The sequence below is a fragment of the Marmota flaviventris genome, chromosome 5 (genome assembly GCF_047511675.1).
Source record: "Marmota flaviventris isolate mMarFla1 chromosome 5, mMarFla1.hap1, whole genome shotgun sequence".
Taxonomy (NCBI): Eukaryota; Metazoa; Chordata; class Mammalia; order Rodentia; family Sciuridae; genus Marmota; species Marmota flaviventris.
In genome coordinates, this window is record NC_092502.1 from 10,325,253 (window position 1) to 10,348,472 (window position 23,220).

At 50.3% G+C, this 23,220-nt stretch overlaps 1 protein-coding gene across 1 annotated transcript in view; it reads left to right on the top strand.

The window, feature by feature from the left end:
* Stk10 (serine/threonine kinase 10) overlaps positions 1–23,220 on the top strand; it is a 108,185-nt gene that overhangs the window by 36,262 nt on the left and 48,703 nt on the right. Inside the window, exons 3-4 of the mRNA XM_027938732.2 lie at positions 9,500–9,548; positions 13,147–13,296. Of these exons, the coding sequence (XP_027794533.1) occupies positions 9,500–9,548; positions 13,147–13,296 (199 nt within the window). The remainder of the gene's footprint in view (positions 1–9,499; positions 9,549–13,146; positions 13,297–23,220) is intronic.

Genomic DNA, 23,220 nt, shown 5'->3' on the forward strand with positions numbered 1-23,220 from the left:
TCTTCCTTACCAACATAAGGCTCTATGACGTCAATTATGTAGCATTTATAATTTAAATATTGTTTGAAGTGACAGTGTGCCTAATTAAAAATAAGAAAAAAAAAACAAAACTATTTCCTAGCTTCTCTTGCAACTAAGGGCAGCCTGGTGATCAAGTTTTGGCCAATGGAATTTAAGAGTGGCATGCTGGACAGAGATTCTGGAACACTCTTTAAAAGGAAGTGGAGCTGGGTGTAATGGTGCACATCTGTGATCCCAGCGATTCGAGAGGACTTGGGAAGCTGAGGCAGGAGGATCACAAGTTTGAGGCCAGCCTCAGCAACTTAGCGAGGCCCTTACGACCTAATGAGACCCTGTCTCAAAAACAAAAAGTAAAAAGGCCTGGGGATGTAGCTCAGTGGTAAGTGCCCCCTGGGTTCAATCTCCAGTACCAAATAAATAAATACATAAGAAGGGAAGTGGATCCAGCTGCCAGATGAATCCCCCATTTGCTCAGAGTCACATGGCACTTTACACAGGGCCCAGCCCAAAGTCAAGCATGCAGAGGCTGCCGGGGGCCAGGTGGTAGAGCACTTGCCTAGCATGTGTGAGGCCCCAGGTTGGGTCCCAGCGTGACAGGCGTCATGAAGGGGAAAGAGGGTGGCCCAGGTTAGCTCACCTGGTAACTGCCCTACCTGGGGGGGAGCTTGGAGGCATGGAGTGCCACCATGGACCCCTGCCCACTGAATTCCCTGTGTGTCACTTCGAAGGGCGGAGACAGCTGGGCATGCTCCTTGGGGTCGGCGTTTGGTCCTGAAGGGCTGATGTGGGGGAGAAGAGGGTTTGAAGGTTCTGGCTCCGTCAGTCTTAAGCACTTCCTGGGTTGCTGCTGGATCTGCCCGGCTCCAGGGCAGCTTGTGTAGTGACCAGCCCAGGGCTGCGGAGAGGTCGCTGGCGGGAAGGCCTTGCTTCTGAGCTGCTGCTGGGCACGGGCCACAGCACACGGCACACTGGCCTCCCGAATGCCAGCGCCAGGCAGACGGGAACTGCTGTTCCCAGGGGCTGGGACATTGTGCCTGGTGAATTCACCTGGTCATTGAAAGCCGGCAGAGAGGCGGTGCAGCCGGGCTCCCGGGCAAGGCCGACCCTCTGCTGCCTGACAGCTGCTCAGCGGAAGTCCATGCCAGCCTGGTGAGCGGAGGTGTCCTGTTTCCTTTGGCCTCTGGCCAGAGGAGGAAGCCAGTGGCAGCAGGCTTCTGTCAAGTCCCCCATCGGGCACCCTCCAGAGTGTCGGAGCTGTGGTCACCAGGGAGACGTCCTCCTGGTGCTGAGGAAGGAGGCCGGGTGCATGAGGACCTGCCTCCCTTGGGCGGCCAGCCCCCCTGTCCCAGCTCAGGCAGACCCCGCCCCCTCTTGTTAAGGTATTCATTTGATTGTGGTGAGAAAACGTCCCATGAGATCTACCCCCTTAACAAAGGTTTCACTGCACAAATACAGCTGCTGACTGGGGCATGACACTGTGGGCGGGTCTCTGGACATCCTTCATCTTGCTTAACAGAAACTTCACTCCTCCCTCTCCCCCAGCCCCTGGCCATCCCGATGACACTCTCTGAGTCTATGAATTGGGTGATTTTAGATACCTCTTGTGAATGCAGTCAGCAGGAATCGTCTCTGGGTATCTGGCTTACTTCATTGAACATACTGTCCTCGGGGTTCATCCATTTGGGCTCTTATTGCAGAATTTTCTTCTTTTTAAGGTTGCATAATATTTTGTTGTGTGTAGATGCCACATTTTCTTTATCCACGCGTCTGTCAGGGGACGCGGAGGCTCTTCCCGCATCTTGGTTTTTTTATGGAGAGTGCTCAGTGAATGCTGGAGTGCAGATAGCTCTGTGGGATCCTGGTTTCAGTTCTTGTGGATAAATAGACAGCTATGGGATCGCTGGATCCTGAGTTCTCGTTCTCATTTCTTAAGGACCCTCCACACTTTCTACAGCTGCTGTAGCACTGTGCCAGGGGTCCCTGGGCTGTACTCCCTCACCGACGCAGACATCCCTGCAGGCGTAAGGTGACATCTCAAGGTGGTTTTGACGTGCATTTCCCTAGTGGTGTGAGGCTGAGCATCTTTTCATAACCTCTCGGTCATTTGTATGTCTTCTTTGGAAAACGTCTATTCAAGGTCTTGGTCCATTTTTTTAAAAACGGGGATATTGTGATGGTTTGGATAGGAGGTGTCCAAAAAAACTTCTTAGGTTAATTCAGGGGGTGAAATGATTAGATCATGGGGGCCATGACCTAACTGGTGGGTTTTAATCTACTTGATGGATTGATAATCTGAATGGATTACTGGGGGGTAACCATAGGCAGGTAGGACATGGCTGGAGGAAGTGGCCCTGGCTATACCTTGGGGTTGTATAGTCCATCCTTGACTCTCTGTGCCTTCTCTCTTTCTAACTGCCACAAGCTGAGCCGTGCCCCCCACACCGTGCCCTTCCACCACAATGGCCCGCCTTCCTCAGGCCCAGAGCAGTGGCTCAGCCACCAGGGACAGAGCTACTGAAGCTGTGAGCTTGAAGTAAATTTCCCCTCCAGGCTGTTCTCGTGAGGCGTCTTGGTCCCAGTGACGCACAGTTAAGTGACACAAGGTGATCACTGTTATTTTGCTATTGCGTTTTGGAGATCAGGTGTTGTCGAGGGCGTGGTTCACAGACATTTGGCCCCTCCCACAGGTGGATTTGCACTCTTGTTTCTGTCTCTGTTTGCTGTTGTCCCACTTAATGATGTTTTGCTTCTGTGGCTTGTACTTCTGGTGTCGTGTCCATGAGATCACGGCTACTTTTCCCCGGGTTTCCTCTAGGAGTCCGACCGTTTCTTACTTCTTAATCCACTTGGCTTTGAATCTTGTGGGTGGTGTGGGGTAGTCCAGCCTTTCTCTTCCTTAAGGACAACCAGTTTTCCCAACCCCATCTGTTGAAAAGATGGTTCCTTCCCTGTGGAAGGATCTTGGTACTTTTACCCCAAATCATCCGACCACTGCGTGAGAGTTGATTTCTGGGCTCTCTGTTCTGTTCTGTGGGTCTATATATCGGTCTTTATTACCCTACTGTACTGATTCCTGTCGCTTTGTGGTATGTTTTCAAATCAGGAAGCGTGTGACGTCCAGCTCTGTGCCTGTTTTGCAAGATTGGCTTGGCCGTAGAGGGCCCCTGGAGATTCCATATGAACTTAGGATGTAGTTTTCTATATGTACAAAAGATGCCGTTAGGATTTGATAGGGATGGTGCTGAATTCATAGATCACGTTGGGTCACACTGACATCTTAACTACACTGAGTCTTCTGGTCCACGAACCTGGGTGTCTTTGTACTTGTTTGTGTCATTGATTTCTTTCAGCAACATTTTGTGGTTTTCGAAACACAGGTCTTTCACCTCCCTGGTTGTTTATTCTTTCTTTGCATGTATTTAGGAAGGCTACCTAGTATTCTGCGTGCTTTTTTCTTTTTGACTCTATTGTAGATAGAAGTATTTTCTTAATTCCTTTTTGTTTTATTAATTGAAAATGTGTGAAACACCAGATGACTTGTGTGTGCTGATTTTATGTCCTGCAACTTTGCTAAATTTACTTATTCATTCTGTTTGCTTATGCAATCTTTAGGGTTTTCCACATAAAAGATGATGTTATCTGTAAACAGATTATTTTACTCCTTTCTAATTTGGGTTCCTTTTATTTCTTTTTCTTCCTAATAGTTCTGGCTAGGACTTCTAGTATTACACTAAAGAGAACTAGTGAAAAGGACACCATTGCCTTTCTCCTAATTGTAGAAAAAAAGCTTTCAGTCTTTCACTGTGTTTTGTCTTTGCAGTGCGGGGGGCTGAACCCAGGGCCTCGTGTGCACTAGGCAAGTCCTCTACCACTGAGCGTCACCCGGCCCCTTTTTCTCTATGACAAGATGTTCCTCGCCTTGCTCTTGATCTTGAGGAAGGGTTCAGTCTTTCACCATTAAGTATGATGCTAGCTTTTGCCAAATGCTTTTTCTGCATTGAGATGATGGTGTGTTTCCCCTTCACACTGTTGATGTGGTATACAACATCAATAGACATTTGTATGTTAAGCCATCCTTGCATTCCTGGTATAAATCCCACTGGGTCATGCTGAATGTGATTTGCTGGTATTTTGTTGAGTATTTTTAAAAATATTTTTTAGTTGAAAATGGACACAGTATCTTTATTTTTTATTTTATTTTTTTAACAGCACATCAAAATTTCCTTTTATTGCAACCAAAATTTTTGAAAACCAGAAAATCTAATTATCTACTCTAATTATTACACTCTAATCAAACTATCCAATATTCTCTTTTCATTTCTTCCAGTTCCTGAGTTTTATTTCAGATTTCAGGCTTTTAAAATCCACAGGAAGACTTGAGACTTATTGGTACTTCTTTGAGTCAAACAGAAAAGTAAAACTAAAGTATATGGAAATCACTTATGCACATTTTAACTGCTTAGATTCCTTATAAATTACTGGAATTAAGGCATGAAGGGATCCCCAACACCAAAAAAAAAAAAAAAAAAAAAAAAAAGGATACAAAAGAATAAAGACAGCACAGAACTCATACATAAGCTATTCAGAATCATTGGTATGCAATCTAAGCATAGAAAAGTGTGCCTAAAATTACCATCATGAAGAACAAGTACAATTTACACCTATATTGGGGCTGGGGCTGTAGCTTAGTGGCAGAGCGCTTGCCTTGCATATGTGAGGCACTGAGTTCGATCCTCAGCACCACATAAAAATAAACACATAAAATAAAGGCATGCTGTACAACTAAAAAAATATTTTAAAAAATTCACACCTATATTGACTCTGTGTCATACTCATATCCTATTCTAGCATTCTCAGAAGGATCCCATCCATGATATACGCAAAATCTGCAGGTACATTTGAATGGTACCCTTTTGTGATTCACTCTGAACTTCCTTAAGATTGTTGCCTCTTTCTTGTTCTCCTTGAAGACTCAGGAGATATCTCCATCTTGCCACACAGTCTTTCCGTGCAGATAACAATGTCCGGACTCCTCGCCGCCTGTTGGGAAAGCCCCTTCTGACCTCCTGCAAGGCCCTCTCACTCCTGTCCAGTGGTTGGGGTGGACCTTCTGGCAGAGGGGACGGCGGGCATTTAGCACAAGGATTCAGAGTCAAGTCATGAAGTTGCTTTATTAGCATTTCTGAACTGACCAGATGAGAGTCCACTGATTTTTCTTCATTTTCAGACATCAGAAAAGACTCCTGGGTCGAGGTTGGGTTAAATTTTTGCAATGGGTCCATTGGGAGGTGAGCAGAACCTTCAAAAAAGTTGTTCCCACTGTTGCTTGGGAGGAAGAAACAAAAAACAAACAAACAAACAAAAAAAAAACCCACCTGTAGCCCTGAGACTAAAACCTCAAACTTCAACAGCTGGTGAGTTGAGTGGAGCCAATCTGAAAATTCAGGTCTGGTTTCCTTTTAAATCACAGATAAGTCCCTTTACTTTATTTATTTGTTTATTTTTACGTGGTGCTGAGGATCGAACCCACTGAGCCCCAGCCCCAGCCCCAGCCCTGTTGAGTATTTTTGAATCCCTTGCAATGCTCCACCCTGCCCCCGTCTGTTCTTCATGCCACCCTGCCTCTGCTCTTGCTGGGCTCTGCCTGCCCTGTCCTTGCCTTTCAAACACCCAGCCTGGATGTGCCTCTTCCAGGAAGCTGTTTGCCTACTGTTCGCACAGGCCTCTGGGTAGCAGTCACTGGGTGCCTACACCACTCCTTTCCGCACCCTCCTCTGCTGTGGTCTTGGGCAGAGGCCTGTTTCCTCCTGGGTCCCCAGCACCCGGGTTTGTCACAGACTAGGAGCTCAGTGCTTATTGATCCAATACTACTTTGTGGGTTCTGCTTTGCCTAGCAGTGTGGGGCTTCTGAGGGACACTCAGTTGATACTTGTTGATGCATTAAACTGACCACAGACCTCAGTTCTCCAGGCCCTGAGAAAGCCCTGAGCACCACAACAGTCGAACACATTGATTGAATAAAGTGTGTCAGATACATAGAAGTAAAGCTTGCAGTCGTTCGAGTGCAGACGCTCCCATTCTGTTTACTAAGCATGCAATTTATGACCTTCCCCAAGGCATTGAGATTATTAGCTTATTTGCATATATTACTATCATTATTGTGGTCACCTCTCCATGTAGGTGGGGGACTGGTTCAGGATCCCATGGGTACCAAAGCCCACAGATGCTCAAGATCCTTACATAAAACTACCCAGTGTTTGTATAGAACGTACGCATCTCTCCCGGGTGCTTTAAACCCTCTCTGGATTACCTGGACCACCTAATACAAGGCCAGCGCTGTGTGAGAAGTTGTTACACCGAGTTGCTTAGGGAATGAGGACAAGAAAGAGCTCTTTGTGTGTTTAGTACAGGTGCATTTTTTCCCTGAGATTTTTTTTTCCTTTTTAATCTGAAATTGGTGGATTCATGGCAGCAGAATCCATAGACAAGAAAGGCCAACTACTTTATTTATTCTATTGGGATTATTATTTTTACTAATTAAATCCCACGTGTTTCTGTGGAAACTTGATGAGTTAGTTCATAACACTAGTGCCTGCTGCCCTGGGCCACCAAGTTGAAGGTCAAAGACCCACCTGCTGAAAAGAGCGAGGCATGAGAATCAAACCAAAGCTAAGGTCTGATTTCAGACTTTGCTCTGAGCTTCCCAGCAGCCAAGGCCAAAATAAGAAAAGGGAAGCAGGTTTTCAGAATGTGCCATCTTTCCTGGAAAGGCTGGGGCCGGGGGATGTTGGGTAAGGGTGTTGTGCAAGGGACAGTGTCACTGGAAGATGCAGGACCGCCTGGTTCTGCATCTTATACTGACTCTCCTTGCTGCTGAGGGAGTGTTGACAGGTTGTAGTTCTGGGCAGGTGCTGGCCTGAGAGCCCGCTGTGGTTTAGAGATCCAGCAGGTGCGGCCTCCATGCGGGGCTCCCTTGCTGGGAACTCACTCACCTGGAGGCAGAGATTAGTGCCGCTTTGCAGGTGAGGAAACTGAGACTCAGGGAGATGGACTTATCCAAGGTCACCCAGTCATTTAAGTGACACTGTGGGAGCTGAACCTGTCTAGTGCCATTTCCTTTTTGATGACTGAGCTAGAGGAGACGGCCACATAGCAAAATGGGTCTGTTGATTTTAAGCACCCCCTTGTCCGACCCCCATCCAGGCTCCTCACCGGGTCTGGGTCAGGTCTGAGGATGGAGCTTCAAGACCTGCACAGATTCAGTGGGCCCGCCCACGAGTGCTTGCTCCTGTTGGCATTTTTCTGGGTGAGAGGAGAGGGGACAGCTTTCATGGAGTTTCAAAAAGCAAAGCAGAAACAAACAGAAAAATTAAAAGGGCCTGCCTGAGCGGCAGGAAGGAGCCACAGGACGGACCGCAGTGACGGAGCCCCAGTCGGGCCAGGCACCCAGCGAGCCCAGACGAGCTCCTGCTCCCAGGAGGGTCAGGACACCTCCGTCCCACCCTGCAGTCACTGGGCCACTGAGTGTCCCTGCGTGGTGACGAGTGTCACTCTTTTCCATCGGTGCCTTTACAGCTGCTGTTTTAAGTGGTTAGTTTCTTGTCCCTCTTTGTGCAGCTGAGAGTCCCTCGAAGGCGAGGCGCGAGGCCACACCCAGGCACTCTGCTGGCCCCTGGGACGGAAGCCAGGCTGGCTAGGGGCGTGAGTGGCTCAGGGAAGGAGGCGCCTGTCCTCGGGTGCACACGTTAGCAAGAGACCACATGTCTCTAGTGACTTCTGTTGCAGGGTGGCAGGTCACTGTCAGCTTAGAGAGAAGTCATGGGAAGCTGAGGTCAGCCCTGATGTTGAAGGCCAGGCAGGACCAGCAGCCTGAGGCCCTCAGAGGACCTGCCGCCTCCCCGGTGGGCACCCTGCAACTCTGGGTCCTGGCACACAGTGCTCCCAGCACCCGGCACCCTGGCAGGGCCGGGCTGTCCTGCTACTCCTGAAACCCGGCACCTTGTCCCCTGGCTCCTGTTTGACCTCTTTGGTTTCTTGCGTCCCAGCGTGGCTTCTCCCACACACCCAGCAGCTGCAGTTGACCTCCTGCAACGAGGAGACAGGCTCAGGGGGACAAAGTGACTGACTGGCTCTGTCTCCACTGAGCTGAGCTGTAGGCACTGGGAGTCGGAGGCCAGGAGGGGACTCTGGGAGTCAGAGGCCAGGGGGGGACCCTGGAAGTCAGAGGCCAACAGGGGACTCTCGGAGGCTTGGGTCCTGGCGCTATGCCCATGGAAGGAAGAGGAGAGGGCATCTCTGCACTTAGGAGCCCAAGTGCCCAGGAGACTGAAGTGAGTGTGGACCAGGAGGGAGGGCCCTGGGCTGCTGCCCACATTTAGTGACAGGAAGCCCCTGAAAGGCCAGCCACACCCTGGAGCCCAGCCCCCACCAGACCCCGTGGCCACCCCTGCTCCTCTGTGGGGACCCCTGGAGTCCTGGCAACTCCTCCCTCCTCTGTGGAGGCCCCCACCAGCCCCTGTGGCCACTCCTCCTTCCCTGGCTGGAGGGCTGGCCTGAGTCCAGTTGGGTCATGCTGAGGGCTGCTTTCCTGTTTAGAGAGTGGGCCTCCTTGACCTACCGGGCAGGCTCTGCCTCCGCTGAGCTGAGTTGTAGGCACTGGGAGTCGGAGGCCAAGGGGGACCCTGGGAGTCGGAGGCTGGGGGGACCCTGGGAGTCGGAGGCCAGGGGGGACTCTGGGAGGCTGGGGGTCCTGGCGCTATGCAGGAAGGAAGAGGAGGGAGCATCTCTTCACTTAGGAGCCCAAGTGCCCAGGAGACTGAAGATGAGTGGACTGGGAGGGCAGCTGCCCACGGCCTGTGTCACTGGGATTGTCCTTCGTTGCTTGTCCCCTGCACTAGGCTGGGAGCCTTTCCCTGCTTGGGTGGGTGACGGGGAGGAATGAGTGGCCTGGGGCTGGAGCCTGCGTTCTCTCCAGGGCCTGGCACTGAACCGTCCATGTGGCCATGGTCAGGCCTGTCCCTTCCAGGCCTTGGTTTCTCCGTCTGAGCTGAGCCCCGAGGCCCTGATGCTCTGGTTTTCTGGGTTGGCGAGGGCTGGGCTCCAGGGGTTGGACAGGGCAAGAGACAGGTGCTGGCCCTGGGAGGACGAGGCTGATCCAGTGAGGGCCGGGCAGGTGTCCTCGAGGCCCTTGACTGGGAACCTGGGAGAGGGACAGGCGGACTCCGGTCATGTCCCTCTCCCAGGTTCAAAATGTGGGACAGGTCTGGCTGAGAAACCCGTGTCTGCAGCTTTGCGTTCCCAGGGGAACTTCACTTTGCTTTTTCTGGACACTGGAGCTCCCAGGCGCCTCTTGGGCTGCAGCCTCCTGGGAGGGCCGGGCGGGGAGGCTGGGGCGGGTCAGCTCCCCCAGAGCTGGCCCGGGCTCCCCTGGGGGGCAGGATGCCCTGCTCACGGTTGTCCTGTCCTGTGCTCTCTGCAGATCATGATCGAGTTCTGCCCCGGGGGAGCAGTGGATGCCATCATGCTGGGTAAGTTGTCCTGGGCTGGGCAGGGCACTGTCAGGGATGGGAGGATTCACCAAATCCTGGTGGGACCCCTGCGTGGTTCTCCTCAGACCAAGAAACTCTCTCTGCCATCCCCTTGTGGGAACAAGCTGGGGCTTCTTGGACTGAATTGTGGGCATCCATTGGAAGACTAGCCCTTCCCCTTCAAAACCCGTGTGTCCTCAAGCTGGTCCCTCACCCTCTGAGCTCTCTTGGCTGTGAGGTGGGTGTGGTGCCTCCCTCTCCCACCACACAACACTCTCGGGAGTGAGAATGAGGCAACTTAGGGGGTACCTTGAAAGTGGGAGGTCACTGTCTGAGTCCATGTTCTGCTGCTATAACAGAATGCCTGAGACGGGATAATTTATCAAAACAGAGGTTTATGTGACCCAGGGTTCTAGAGGCTGGAAGTCCAAGAGCTTGGCACAACATCTGGCAAGGGCCGTTTTGTGTGTCATCATGGTGGAAGGTGGAGGGCAAGAAGGCCTGTGTGAGAGAGAGAGCAAGAGAGGAGCCATGCTGAGCCCTTATCAGGAATCCCCTTCTGTGATGACCATGCCACCCCATGACAGTGCCATTAGTCCGCATGAGAGCAGCACCGTCCAGAGCCCATCTCCCCACACTGCTGCCCTGGGGACCCCATTTCCAGTGCACAGACTTTGGAGGACACTCTCAATCCATAGTGTCCACCCATTTGTAAATGCTTATCGGGTCTCGAGGCCCTGGGCCAGCTTGAGCAAATTGGTCATCACCATTACTCTGTGTCCAATCCATAACAAAAATACACAAGGCTGGTACTTTATAAAGAAAAGAGGTTTCTGAATCTCACAGTTTTGGCCTCTGGTGAGGAACCTCTGGTGGATGGTGTCACAGTGCAGGGAGCAGGTGTGGAAGACACCAGGTGGTGACTCAGGAAGCCACAGAGGTCAGGGGACAGCCTTACTCTTTTCATGACAATTTGCTCTTGCAAGAACTCACCCTTTGAGACCAGGTTCACTCCTTCTGAGGGTGGAGCCCCACTTCCTGGTCGCCCACACGAGGCCCCACCTTCGGGTTCCATCCCCTCAACGTGACCCACAGGGACCAGGCCTGCAGCGCGTGGACCTAGGAGGACACCCTGGGGGACACGGTGCTGGGAGTGGTCACTGCATGCCATGCTGTGCAGCTGCTTCACGGGGGTTGTCCTCCTTTAGTCCCCGTGGGAGATCGGAGAGAGCATCTCTGGTTTGGCACCGAGACGTTGAGGAGCTCGTCCTCGTCACACAGCAGAACTGAGATGTGACCCGGGTCTGAGAGACCCTCACCCCCGACCGCTGCTCTCCCCACCTCCAGGGCAGGGAGCCAGCAGTGGCCAGGGTTGGTCCCCAGGAGGGAGAGTGGCAGGGTTCTGGAATGACTCAGGAAGAGAAGCCCTCGCTGAGAGAGACCAGGGTCCTCCAGAGACCCCAGGTCCTTCCGAGGACACCCCAAGGATCTGGAACCTCCCACGGGCCCTGCCTCTTGAGGTTCCCCACCTCGCAGTAGCACCCAGCCTCCCACCTGTCCAGGAGCTCCTGGGCGGCAGACATCAGAGGGAAGAGGACACAGGGCAGTGTTACGTGGCCACCGGGTGTGCCCCACTCAGGGTCACTGGGTTCAGGGGTGGAATCCAACAGAATAAAGCGATAGTTTATGTGAGTGAGACTTGCTGGGTAATAAGGAATCAAAATTATCCAAACTGGTTTAGAGGGGGAAAGGGTGGGGGTTTGGGAGGAGTTTATTTGAACAAATAACTGGAAAGTTCGAAGAGGCCAGCTTCAGGCACAGCTTGCTCTAGGAGTTTTTAAAGGTTGACAGGGGACTTGGCCTCCTTCTCCAACCCTCCGCCCCATTCTCATGCCGGTTTCGTTCTTGGTGACGAGGTGGTCACGGGAGCTCAGTCATCATATCTGAATTCTAAGCCACAGGATGGAGAAGAGAGGGTAGGACAGTCTCCCCCGCCCACCTGTGCCCTGACTTTCTTGAGAGAGACCTTCTGGAGGCCCCATGTCACACTCCAATGGCAACTCATTAATGTGACAGTGACGCAGAGCTGGAGGGAGGCTGGGGAGGTGGGTTTGAAGCAGATGCTGAATGTTCTGCTACCAAGACAGAAGGGAGGGGAAGCACTCTCGGCCGTCCCCTGGTGAAGTCTGTGTGAGGCTGGTGATGGTAGAGGCATGGAGGCTAGCAGGGGCCACGGGCAGGCTGCGCCCCGCCTCGGCCAGGGTGGCCCTTGTCGGTGGCAGCAGCTGGAGGAAGATGGCCCCGACCTCCTGCAGATAACGGTGGGAGCAGAGACCGCCCATGTCCGGGCCTAGCTGTGAGCTGCCCCCCACTGGGCGTTTCCTGCCCTTGGTCCCCCCACTCCACCCAGGCCCTCTGGGCTTGGGGCTGGCAGAGGTCCACTCAGGCTCCCGTTCTCCTAGCCGAGGGCACGGGAGTGGCCTTCTGTGGGATGTGGAGAATGCTCAGGTGGCCGGTCCCCCTGTGGCTGACACACCTTGCCAGCCCTGAAATGTGGGTTGGGAACCCTGCTCAGGGGAGGCTGGGGTCGGAGGCCCAGGCCCCTCTGCAGGGCTGCAGTCTCGTGGTTTTAATGAGCGGAAGGCAGTCACGTACTGCTGTGTAATCAGGGCTCTTCTTGAGATTTATTGGACTCAAAAGTCCATGTCGTGTTTGAGTCCAGTTTTATGAGGTTCTAGAAAACGTCCTTATATGGTAGGAGTCCAGTTTAAGAGGCTGTAGACCAAGGCACAATGAGAGGGACAAGGCAGGGGCCACTTAGGGCCTGGGAGTGGAGGAAAGGTTGGTTCAGAGGAGGCGGGGAGGCTGGGGGGCAGGAAGTCATCCACAGGCAGATTGTGATGGGGTTTGTGATACACAGTGTGTCAGACTCACAGAGCTGTGCACCCCCATAAAGCGACAGAGTGCATGTGAGTATGTCCCCAAGAGTCCATGGGTGGAAACCCAGTCCCCAGACAGCGTTGATGGCACTGGAGCTGGGGCCCTGGGAAGGTGACAAGGACGCAGAGTGGCTCTGGAAGAGGAGGAGGAGGAGACCTGGTGCAAGCACCCTTGCCCTCTTGCCACCTGGCGCCCCCATGTAGTGAAGCAGCAGGAGCCCCACCAGATGCCACCACCCTGCCCCCCCCCCCCACTTCTCGGCCTCCTGAACCTTGACCCCAGACAGACAGACGTCTGTTGTCCATCAGCCACCTGGTCCTGGTGCCTGTCGTAAACAGAAGGGGCCTAGGTGGCCGTGTCTTCCGGCCCAGGCTGGTTGCACGAGGCACCTCAACTCTGCTTGGTCCTCGGATCTGTGTCTGCCCACCTGTGTGGCCTCGAGCAAGTGGCCCTCTGAGCCTTGCTCGCCTCCCCTGTACATGGGCACGATGATCGTGCTGCCCGTGGGCTGGTCGTTGAGCACAGGATGGTCGACGGGTCGGTGCCAGGGGGAGCCGGTCCTCAGCGAGGGCACCGTGGTGTGGGTGGCCCTGCTGGTTCTGGTGCCTGGTGTGTGGCAAGGCTCGCGGAGTTGACCGACCGTCTCCTCTGTCCCCAGAGCTGGAGCGTGGCCTCACAGAGCCCCAGATCCAGGTGGTCTGCCGCCAGATGCTGGAGGCCCTCAGCTTCCTGCACAGCAAGAGGATCATCCACCGCGACCTGAAGGCGGGCAACGTCCTGATGACCCTCGAGGGGGACATCCGGCTGGGTAAGGGCGGCTGGGTGAGGGTTGGGGTGCCCAGGGCGGGAGAGGCCGAGTGGCCGTGCCTACCTGGGGCATCCTGGCTGCAGCTGCCTGCCTGGTCAGGCCTTTGCCATGGGAGGAAGCTTGGGCTTGGGGTCCTCATGGCCTCTGTGATCCGGACTGGCTGTCCCCGCCCAGCCCTGGACCATAGGTTGCGTACTGTCCCCGACTGCTCATTCTAACCCAGTGGTTCTCAGCTGCTGAGGTGATCTTGCCCCTGGGGACGCTGGGCAGTGTCTGGAGGTAACTTGGGGGTGCTGCTTGCATCCAGTGGGCAGAGGCCAGGGGTGCTGCTGGACAGCCGCTGGAGCACAGGACAAGCCTGTGCCCGCAGTGCCAAGTGGAGACGGGTCCCACCTGTGCCCGCAATGCCAAGGTGACACACTCTGGGCTACACTCTCTGCCCCTCGGGTCTCTAGATGGCCCGTAGCTCCCCCTATAATGCAAAGGCCACCTGGTCATGTGGCTCAGAGAGCCAGGACAAAAGATCAGCACAGGTACGACTTTTTTCCAGAGAATTCTTGGCCTTCTTGGTTGTCCCCATGACTGCCCCCGCCGCCCTCCTCCTGGAGAAGTGGACTTCGAACTCTTCTGCCCTTTCCTTTTGCATTGCGTCTGAAATGCTACTTAAGGTGGAAAAAGTCACAAATTTTATCATTTGATGAAAGACATTTGCTTATCATACAAAGTCCACATAGTACGTGAGGGTCTAAAAGAAAGTGCTAGGAATGTCCACTGAATTCTTGTTGGCCCCAGTCATCATCCCAGACGCCTGTGCATGTCCAGGGGGTGGAAGGGTGTGGGGTGGGCATTGGAGGGAGCTGGTCCTTCCTTCCTTGTGCGCTGGACTTCAGCCAGCGCCACGTTTCACGGTGTTTCTGAGGTAAGCAGGTCCCCGCGCCTCCGCCCGCTCAACCTCATGCTCCAGCACAGACCAACACTGCCCTTCCCCGAGAGGTTACACGGGGTCTTTAAGGACACTTTAACTCTGTCCATAAGGAACTGCGCTACCACGGAGCCCCCAGGACGAGAGCCACAGGGGCAGTAATGGGGTGGGCACACCAGCCATCCCCTGTGTGCTGGCTGTGAGGGTTCAGAGAGGGCAGGGACCTGGCCCTGGTGGCAGAGCTGGCAGGGACAGAGCCAGGGCTGGCCAGGGTTGCTGGCGAGGGGCAGGTGCCGGGGCAGGGAGTGCCGGGGGAGGAGGTCGGACCCCGCCTGGCTGGGGTTGGGGGCTCAGAGAGGCTGTGTTGGGGGAGGGGGTTTGGCAGGTCGACAAGAAGGAGCTGGTGGCCCTGTGGGCAGAGGGGTGGAGAGGGGAAGGAGGGGGTTGCGGGAGAGTAACACAAACACAACTCCACACAGAGCCCGTGCTGGGTGTCGGGACCGACCAGGCTGTCTGTGTATCATCTCATTTAATCAGCAGTGAGGACACTGAGGCCCAGTGAAAACAGGTGCCCTGGATTCTCCCACGAGGGAGAAGTGGAGCAGGGTGTGGGCTTGGGCACTGCAAGCTGCCAGAGGACCCCCTCATGCCAGGGTTGATGGGGCGTGGCCAGGGAGGGGCTGGACTGAGGACGGTGGGGTGGACAGATTCAGGTATCCTGGCAAATTCAAGAGGCAGTTAGCCCGGCCTTCCAGAGCATATCCAGAGGAGGAGGCAGAACAGGGAAGACCCAGGTTCAGCCAGGTGCAGGGGCTGGCTGGAGCAGGGAGCCCAAGGAGGGGATGCAGGGGCCCAGGAAGCTGTGCCGCTGCCCACTGTGTCCTGCCCCATCCCCACCCTGGACACCCTGAACCTGGATGGCGCTGGTACCTGAGCAGGCTCCAGGATCCCACTGCAACCAGGGGAGCTGGGCCGAGGCATCTTGGTGGGTCTCAGCCACCTGGCATGACAGCTGGGACAGCCAGGAAGCCAGTGAGGGGGAAGGACAGTCCAGGGAGAGTCCAGTGTGTATCACAGTGAGTGCTGGGCCCTGGGCGTGGTGGGGACGCTTGCTGAGGCCTGGGACATCCTCCCCGCACAGCCTGCGGTGGCAGTGGGGGCAGCCTGGGAGACTGGATGTCCTCTGCTGGCCTCTCCCCACCTTCCTGGGACAGTCTCCATCAAGGCTCCTCGGGTTGCCTTTCCGTGCACATCTTTGGGCTCTCAGACCAACTCCTCTCCTGGAAACTGGGTCTTTTTTTTTTTTTTTTCTTTCTCAATGTTATTTTATTACTTTTAGAAATCTATTGGATTATAAATGAATTATTACAAAATACCAATTAAAACAAAAAAAATACACCTGTATGTAATCTACAGGTGACTCTAAAGACACAGGTGGACTGAGAACAAAAGGCTGTATGATTGCTACATAAAGGGGTTGGAGTTGTGGCTCAGCGGTAGAGCGCTCACCTCCACGTGTGAGGCCCTGGGTTTGATACTCAGCACCACATAAAGATAAATAAATAAATAAAGGTGTTGTGTCCACCTACAATTATATATGTATATGTATATATATATAATAAAAATAAACATATCAGCAAAAGAAAGCTGGGGGGCTGGGGAATACAGCTTAGTTGGTAGAGTTCTTACCTCGCATGCACAAGGCCCTGGGTTCAATCCCCAGCACCACACACACTCATTCACACACACTCACATACACAAAGCTGGGGTGGCAAATCATGGTATGCAAATCAGGTTCCAGGTATTTTTAAATTTAGAGACCGTGTCTCATTTTAAAGCAAAAAGGTATATGAGATAAAATATATTTTATGTTAACAAAACTTTGAAAAGAGGAAAAGGATAATAATACATAAAGATAAAAGGGAGCTTTCCCTAGGACACTGCAACCAGAGGAGATTCACTTGAAACTCATACCATACTTCCAAAATATAAAAAGATAAGATGGTGAGAATTCAATAAAGAAATAAAAAACAACACTTTAATACTGGGACAGCAATCCCCACTTACTGTAAAGAAAAGTAAAGTCATAACAAAATGGCAATCTCCAAACAGATGACTTTGAAAAACATTTTAAACCAATTAGACTTATACACTCAAGCTCTGAATAGCAAAGGGAATATTATACTGGATAGACCAACTTGTAGGGAATGAAACAAAGGTTACTAGATATGAAAATATTAAAGTTATTTTGTAAACATCATAGAATCTAATTAGAAACCAAAAGTGGAAGGGAAGTTCAAAAATCCATAAATATGTACAAATTGATTGAACACTTTTGAACATGGTCTTTTTCAAGAATTGAAAGATAAAAGGAAAAGGTATTTCGATTGTTTTTGTTTCAATTTCATTGATTTCAGCTCTGATTTTGATTATTTCCTGTCTTTTATGCTTTTGATGTTGGTTTGTTCTTCTTTTTCTAGGGCTTTAAGATGTAATGTTAGGTTATTTTTTGGGTGACTTTCTATCTTTTTAATGAATGAGCTCAATTCAATCAACTTTCCTCTTAGCACTGCCTTCATACGGTCTTGGAGTTTTCTGTGTTTTATTGGTGTTCTCATTTACCTCTAAGTATTTTTTAATTTCATCTCGGATTTCTTCTGCTATCCATTAGTCATTCAGTAGCATACTATTTAGTCTCCAGGTGTTAGAGTAGCTTCTATTTTTTATTTTATCATTGATTTCTAATTTTATTCCATTATGATCTGATAGATTGCAAGGTATTATCTCTACTTTTTTTGTATTTTCTAAGTTGCTTTGTGGCCTAAGATATGGTCTATTTTAGAGAAGGATCTGTGTGCTGCTGAGAAGAAAGTGTATTCAGTCATGGATGGATGAAATATTCTATATTTATCTATCAAGTCTAAAATATTAATTGTATTTTTTAGTTCTATAGCTTTTTTATTTAGTTTTTGTTTGCAGGATCTATCTAATAGTGAGAGAGGTGTGTTAAAGTTACCCAGTATTGTGTTGTAGTCTGTTTGATTCTTGAAATTGAGAATGGTTTGTTTGATGTACTTAGATGCTCCATTGTTTGGGTCATAAATATTTACAATTGTTAGGTCTTGTTGATGTGTGATTCCTTTAGTATGAAATGTCCTTCTTTGTCCCTTGTGATTAACTTTGGCTTGAAGTCAGCTTTATCTGATATGAGGTAGAAAGCCCTGCTTGTTTACAAGATCCATGTGAATGATAAACTTTCCCCCATCTTTTTATCTTCAGTCTGTTTAAGTCTTTGCCTATGAGGTGAATCTCTTGGAGATAGCATATTGTTGGGTCTTATTTTTTAATCCAATCAGAAAGTCTATATCTTTTGTTTGATGAATTTAGGCCATTTACATTCAATATTATTATTGAGAAATGATTTTTATTCCCTGTCATTTCAATTTATTTCTGGCTTTTAATTTGAATTAGTTTTTCCTTTGATTGACTATTCTCCTACTGTAGTTCCTTCCTTTGCTAGTTTTCACTTTTATTTTTAATTTCTTCTTCATGAAATACCTTATTGAGCATGTTCTGTAGTTCAGGCTTTCTAGTTGTGAATTCTTTCAACTTTTGTTTATCATGGAAGGTTTTTATTTCAAGATCATCTGAAGCTTAATTTTGCTGGGTTTACTAGCATTGCCTGGCATCCATTTTTGTTCAGGGCTTGGTATATATTATTCCAAGACCTCCTAACTTTGAGAGTCTAGGTTGAGAAATCAGCTGAGATCCGGATTGGTTTCCCTCTAAATGTGACTTGTCATTTTTCTCTGGAAGCCCTTGAAATTCTAACCTTATTCTGTACGTTAGGCAATTTCATAATAATGTGCCTTGGTGTGAATCAGTTGTAATTTTGGATATTTGGGGTCCTGTAAGCCTCCTATATTTGATTTTCCATTTTGTTCTTTAGGTTTGGGAAATTTTCTGTTCTTGTTTCACTGAAAAGATTGTACATTCCTTTGGTTTGTATCTCCAAGCCTTCATCTATCCAAATAAATCTTAAATTTGGTCTTTTCAGGTAACCCCATATTTCTTGGAAGTTCTGTTCATGGTCTTTTAATGTCTTTTCTCCATGGTCAACATTCTTCATTGCCTGAAACTCTGGATTCCAAGTGGTCTAGTCTGTTGGCGATCCTTTCCACTGAATTTTTAATTTGGTTCATTAAATCCTTCATTTCAAGGATTTCTGCGAGTCTCTCTTTATTGAAGTGCTATTTCTTTATTGAAGTGTTATTTCTCTTCCTGTGATTTCTCTCTGATGTCACTCCTTACATCATCCTTTACTTTGTAGTTCAGTTTAATTATGTACATTCTAAGCTCCTTTTCTGACATTTTTTCCTCTGTGGTGTTGATGGATTCTGTTATTGAAGTATCTTGATTTGTTTGGGGGTGATATGTTCCTTTGCTTTTTTTTTTTTTTTTAATATTTATTTATTTTTTTTTAGTTTTTGGTGGACACAACATCTTTGTTTGTATGTGGTGCTGAGGATCGAACCCGGGCCGCAAGCACGCCAGGCGAGCGCGCTACCGCTTGAGCCACATGCCCAGCCCGTTCCTTTGCTTTTTCATGTTGTTTGTGTGTCTGTCCACCTAACAGTATGGATCTGAAGCAGTAGAGTTTCTACTCTGTGGACTTACAGTGTCCCTGAAGATTTCTGGTACCTCACTGTTTAGGGGGAGACAAATAATAATAACCACCATGCAAACAATATACAGCATTAAACCAGATAGTTCCTACTATGATGTCGACAATGTTAATTGTCACTGTAAACAAACAGAAATGATGTAATCAGTTATTGCCCACAATAAAAACAGTAAGTTTGCAAGTGAATGGTAGACAAGGAGAGAGCAGAGGTGATGCAAGATGTGATGGTTATGAGGGAGGAGGGGAGAAGATAGGAGTAAAAACATTAAAGGAGGAGTGAAAGAACAGTAAAGATTGTTAGCAGAAAAAAAGAGAGAGAATCAAGGGAAACAGATAAGTGAGAGGAAAAAATATATATAAAGTAAAACTTTTAAAAATCAAAAATAAATTAATACAAAGCAAAACTGAAATATACTAATCAAACATCCTACTCCCTCAAAACTTGATCCATGAAAAATAACTGGTTTCAAAAATGCTTCGAAATGAGAAAAAAATGTGAATATGTATAAATTTCCATGAACCATTAAGGTCACAATTAAACAGAGAAAAGAAAAAAAGGGGGGAAAAAGATCTTGATGAAAAGTTGAAGAATTGTTTCCTTTGGGGTTCAAGATTCCCAGTCTCCTTTCTCGCCAGTGGTAAGTGGGGGTCCTCTGGAGTGTGAGGCTTGCCCCTCCCTCAGGGCGGGGTTGCTGGAGTGACAGAGGAAATCCCATAGGTAGAACTCCTGGAAGCGGGGCTTAGGCCTAGGCAGGCTCCAGGCTCTTCCCTGAATGCAAATTGGTCTGGAGATTTCAAATCAGACACCTCCAGGACCCAGAAATTGCCCATCCATGTTGGAAGACTGCACCTTAGGATCTCTCATGGGTTCCCCCCATGAGGTGGAGGAACCAATTAGTCCACTAGGTCACCTGAGGACCTCCTCTTGGGTTCAGTCTCCAAACTTTGTCTCTCCCAACCTGCCCTTTTGAATCCTGGCCAGGCGTATCTCTCCCAGCAGGTCCTGCAAGCAGTCAGATTGGGGGTGGATGGGTAGAGTCTGGTGGGTTTCTGGGACCAGTTATCCCCCTTGTAAACCCCTCTCCACGTTTGATTTTCTCCTGGTCACTTAGGTACACTCCATATCATGCAGCGTGGGTTTGCCAGGCCTGTATTTCGGGCCAGACTCAGGTTTGCCAGGACTGGGCTCTCTCAGCTGCCAGCCCCTGCACTGCGGGCAAAACGGTTCCTTCCTCTGTCCTCTGCGCAGCCCTGGGAGAGATGCGGCTTCTTTTGCACAAGGTGATTGTGCGGTGCACCTTTCAGTTTAGTCCGGCAGTGCCTGTGATCTGTGAACTCCCCTACCCAGACATGCCTCAGGCCTCCAAAAAACGCGGGTTTCTTTAATTCTCCTATCCTTCCCTCCCTGTCCCCGTGGAGGGACCACTCTGGCTGGTGGCTCTGGCCGGGGCAGCTGTGCTGCTGGGGATTTCTTCCTTATTTTAAAAGGTGAACCTCCTGAGTCCCTGATCTGCTTGAGAGTCCAGTATTAAATTCCAGTAAAGACTGCCCCCCGCCTTTTTTTCTCTCTCGCATCTTACTGAGAAGCTGCCCGCCTGCTCTCCTGGTTTCACACCACAGAGCAGCCAGCAAAGCGACCTCCTCTATTCCACCATCTTGAAACCCCCTCAACCCTGATCTCCTGGAAGCTTCTGGCAAGACCTAGCTTTATATTTCCCAGCATCCTCACCGGAAGGAGGAACTGGAAACTCCCCATTGGAGGTCTGGGTGGAGTGATCCCGGGGAAGGCTCGGATTCCTTCACCTTGGCTCAGCTGATTGGTCCCTGGACCAGTCGGTCATTGAGGTCCAGTGAGGAGGGCTGTTGTGATTGGGCCAGCTTGGCTAAGGTGGTGATCCCGGGACCAATCAGTGAGGCCCAGGAAAGAGGCGTCCTCTGACTGGCCCAGCTTGTCCCCCGGTTGCTCTGGCCTGCAGAGTGGCACAGGGAACACCTGGAAGTGCCCCACCCTGCACCCCGCGGATCAGTGTGGGGTGGGGAAGATGGTTTTTCAGAGGAAGAGAGGATTTAGACTGGCCAGAGAAAGAAATCATTGTCCCCAAAGACTGGCACAGCTGTGGGAATCACATAGGCCCCAAAGACGGGGAATGAGTGCGTTAGAAAGGGCGTGGTGACCCGGGAGAAGAGGGTCAAAGGAGGCAGTGGGGTTGGAAACTGAAGATACGGGGAGCAACAGGAAGACCTGTGTTAAGTGCCCACAGGTGTTTAGGGGCCTAAAAAGCCAAAGGAAATAAGAATAGACACATTACCTAGTTAGAGCATCTGGGAGATAGTATCCCATCTCACAGCTGACTGGTGGGATCCCCGTGTTATAGATAGGGAAACTGAGGCTCGGAGAGACGAAGCAATGTGTCTGCCGTCTCTCTAGGCCCTCTTCACTTCCCCTCCGGCTCCTGTTGCCATGCCACCCCGGAGGGCAGACCCTCTGTAATTAGCAGAAACCTCTCTCCTAATGAGCTTGGGAGCATGGGGGCTGCTGTGATCTGGAGGAAGGAGGATCCCAGGGCCAGGGCAGGGAGCCCTCCCTCCCTCCTGACCCCTGTCCAGGATCAGCAGGTCCCAGCCCTCCTAGGCTTGCTTGCTGGCCTGTACCATGGGGGGCCGGGCTGGTCTCTGACCGCAGGGTGCTGTTGGCCTCTGGATGGGACAGTTCTCACCATGCAGGTACAGCTTCCCTGGCTGCCACTCATGAGGTGGCAGGGGCACTCTGGTTCACTGTGACAGTGTAGATTATGACTGCCCACATTTACACCAACCACCCAGTTATCAGCAAACCCAGGTGTAGCATCCCACTCCCTGGGGGTGCATGGCACCCTCCTGTTGAGAACCACCTGGAAAGTCTCTCAGACCTGAAGGTGAGCCCTGCCCAGACTGGGCTGTGGGTTAGCCCCGTGGGGAAGACTAGGAGAGGAGGGGGTGCAGGACTGCTGACGGGCGCGGTTCTGCTTTTTACTTTATTTGTTTGGTGTTGCTGGGGCTCAAACCCAGGGCCTTGAGCATGCTAGGTAAGCACTAGTCCAGAGGGTCCCATCCCCAGCCCTAGGGGTTCAGCTTTAATTGCCTGATATTGGGGATGTTCCTGATTCCTTGGACTCTTTTGACCGCCTGTGTTCTGGGGACAGAGGAGGGATTATGTTACATATTGTCATACATCTAACTTCACTGCTTTAGCGGGTGTGGGTGGGTGGGTGGGTGTGTATTAGGCAATGCATTTTACATTGGATATGTAATTTTTTATTCTCATGGTAATGTGATAGTTATACGTTTATAAAGATATGCACAAAGGTGTTCATCACAACAGTATTTGTGATAGCCATAAGTCAGAGACTATGGGTGTGTGCGCGCAGTAGAGGCTCAATTTAAACAGCCCTGCTGTTGTCTTTCAGTTGAGTCTTTTGGCTCCTGAAAATTGAGTTACAGAAAATGGGTCGTTTCCTGGAAAGATGTGATGCGGAGCCAGGCGTGGTGTTGGGCACTGGCAGTGCAGCCGCGGGGACCCAGATGGGAGAGTATTGGAATCCGCTGGGTGGTGTAGCAAGACCCCCTCCCAAAGAGCAAAGGTGGAGGCCGGCTGTGAAGGGAAAAGACCGCTGGAGAGATCTGGGTTTCACATTGATTGTATTTTCTTGAAGTAGCAGATAGAGTTACACTGTTTCCACTGCTCTACCTTCTCCTGCTGCCCATCCTGAGCCAAAACTACCTGAGGGCTGGGCGTGTAGCTCTGTGGTGGGGTGTGTGCCTGACACGCTTGAGACCTTGGGTTTGACCCCCGACACCAAAAAGCCCTCATCTGTGAGCTGAGGGTGGGACTCAGTGGTAGAGCATTTGCCTGACATGTGAGGGCCCTGGGTTCAAGCCCCCCGTACTGAAAAAATTATACATATTTATAATTTTTTATAAAAATTATTTATATTATATATGTATACTGAAAAATATACATGTGTACATATATTTTTTAATTACAAGTATACTGAACATATATAGACTTCTTTGTAATAATTATTCCTTAAAGGGTTTGGCATAACTGTTTGTATAGCATATACATTGTATCAGAGCTGTAAGTAAACCTGGATAGGATTTGAAGAATATGGGCTGACTGTGGATTGTGTATAAATGATGAACTATTTTATATAAAGGACTTAAGCATCCTCAGATTTTGGTGGGAGGACGTAGTCCTAAAACCAGTAAATAATGCGGAGCTATATATGGCAAACCTGTAGGTGCTTTCTCTCTGTCGATGATTGAGATTTTCTAAACC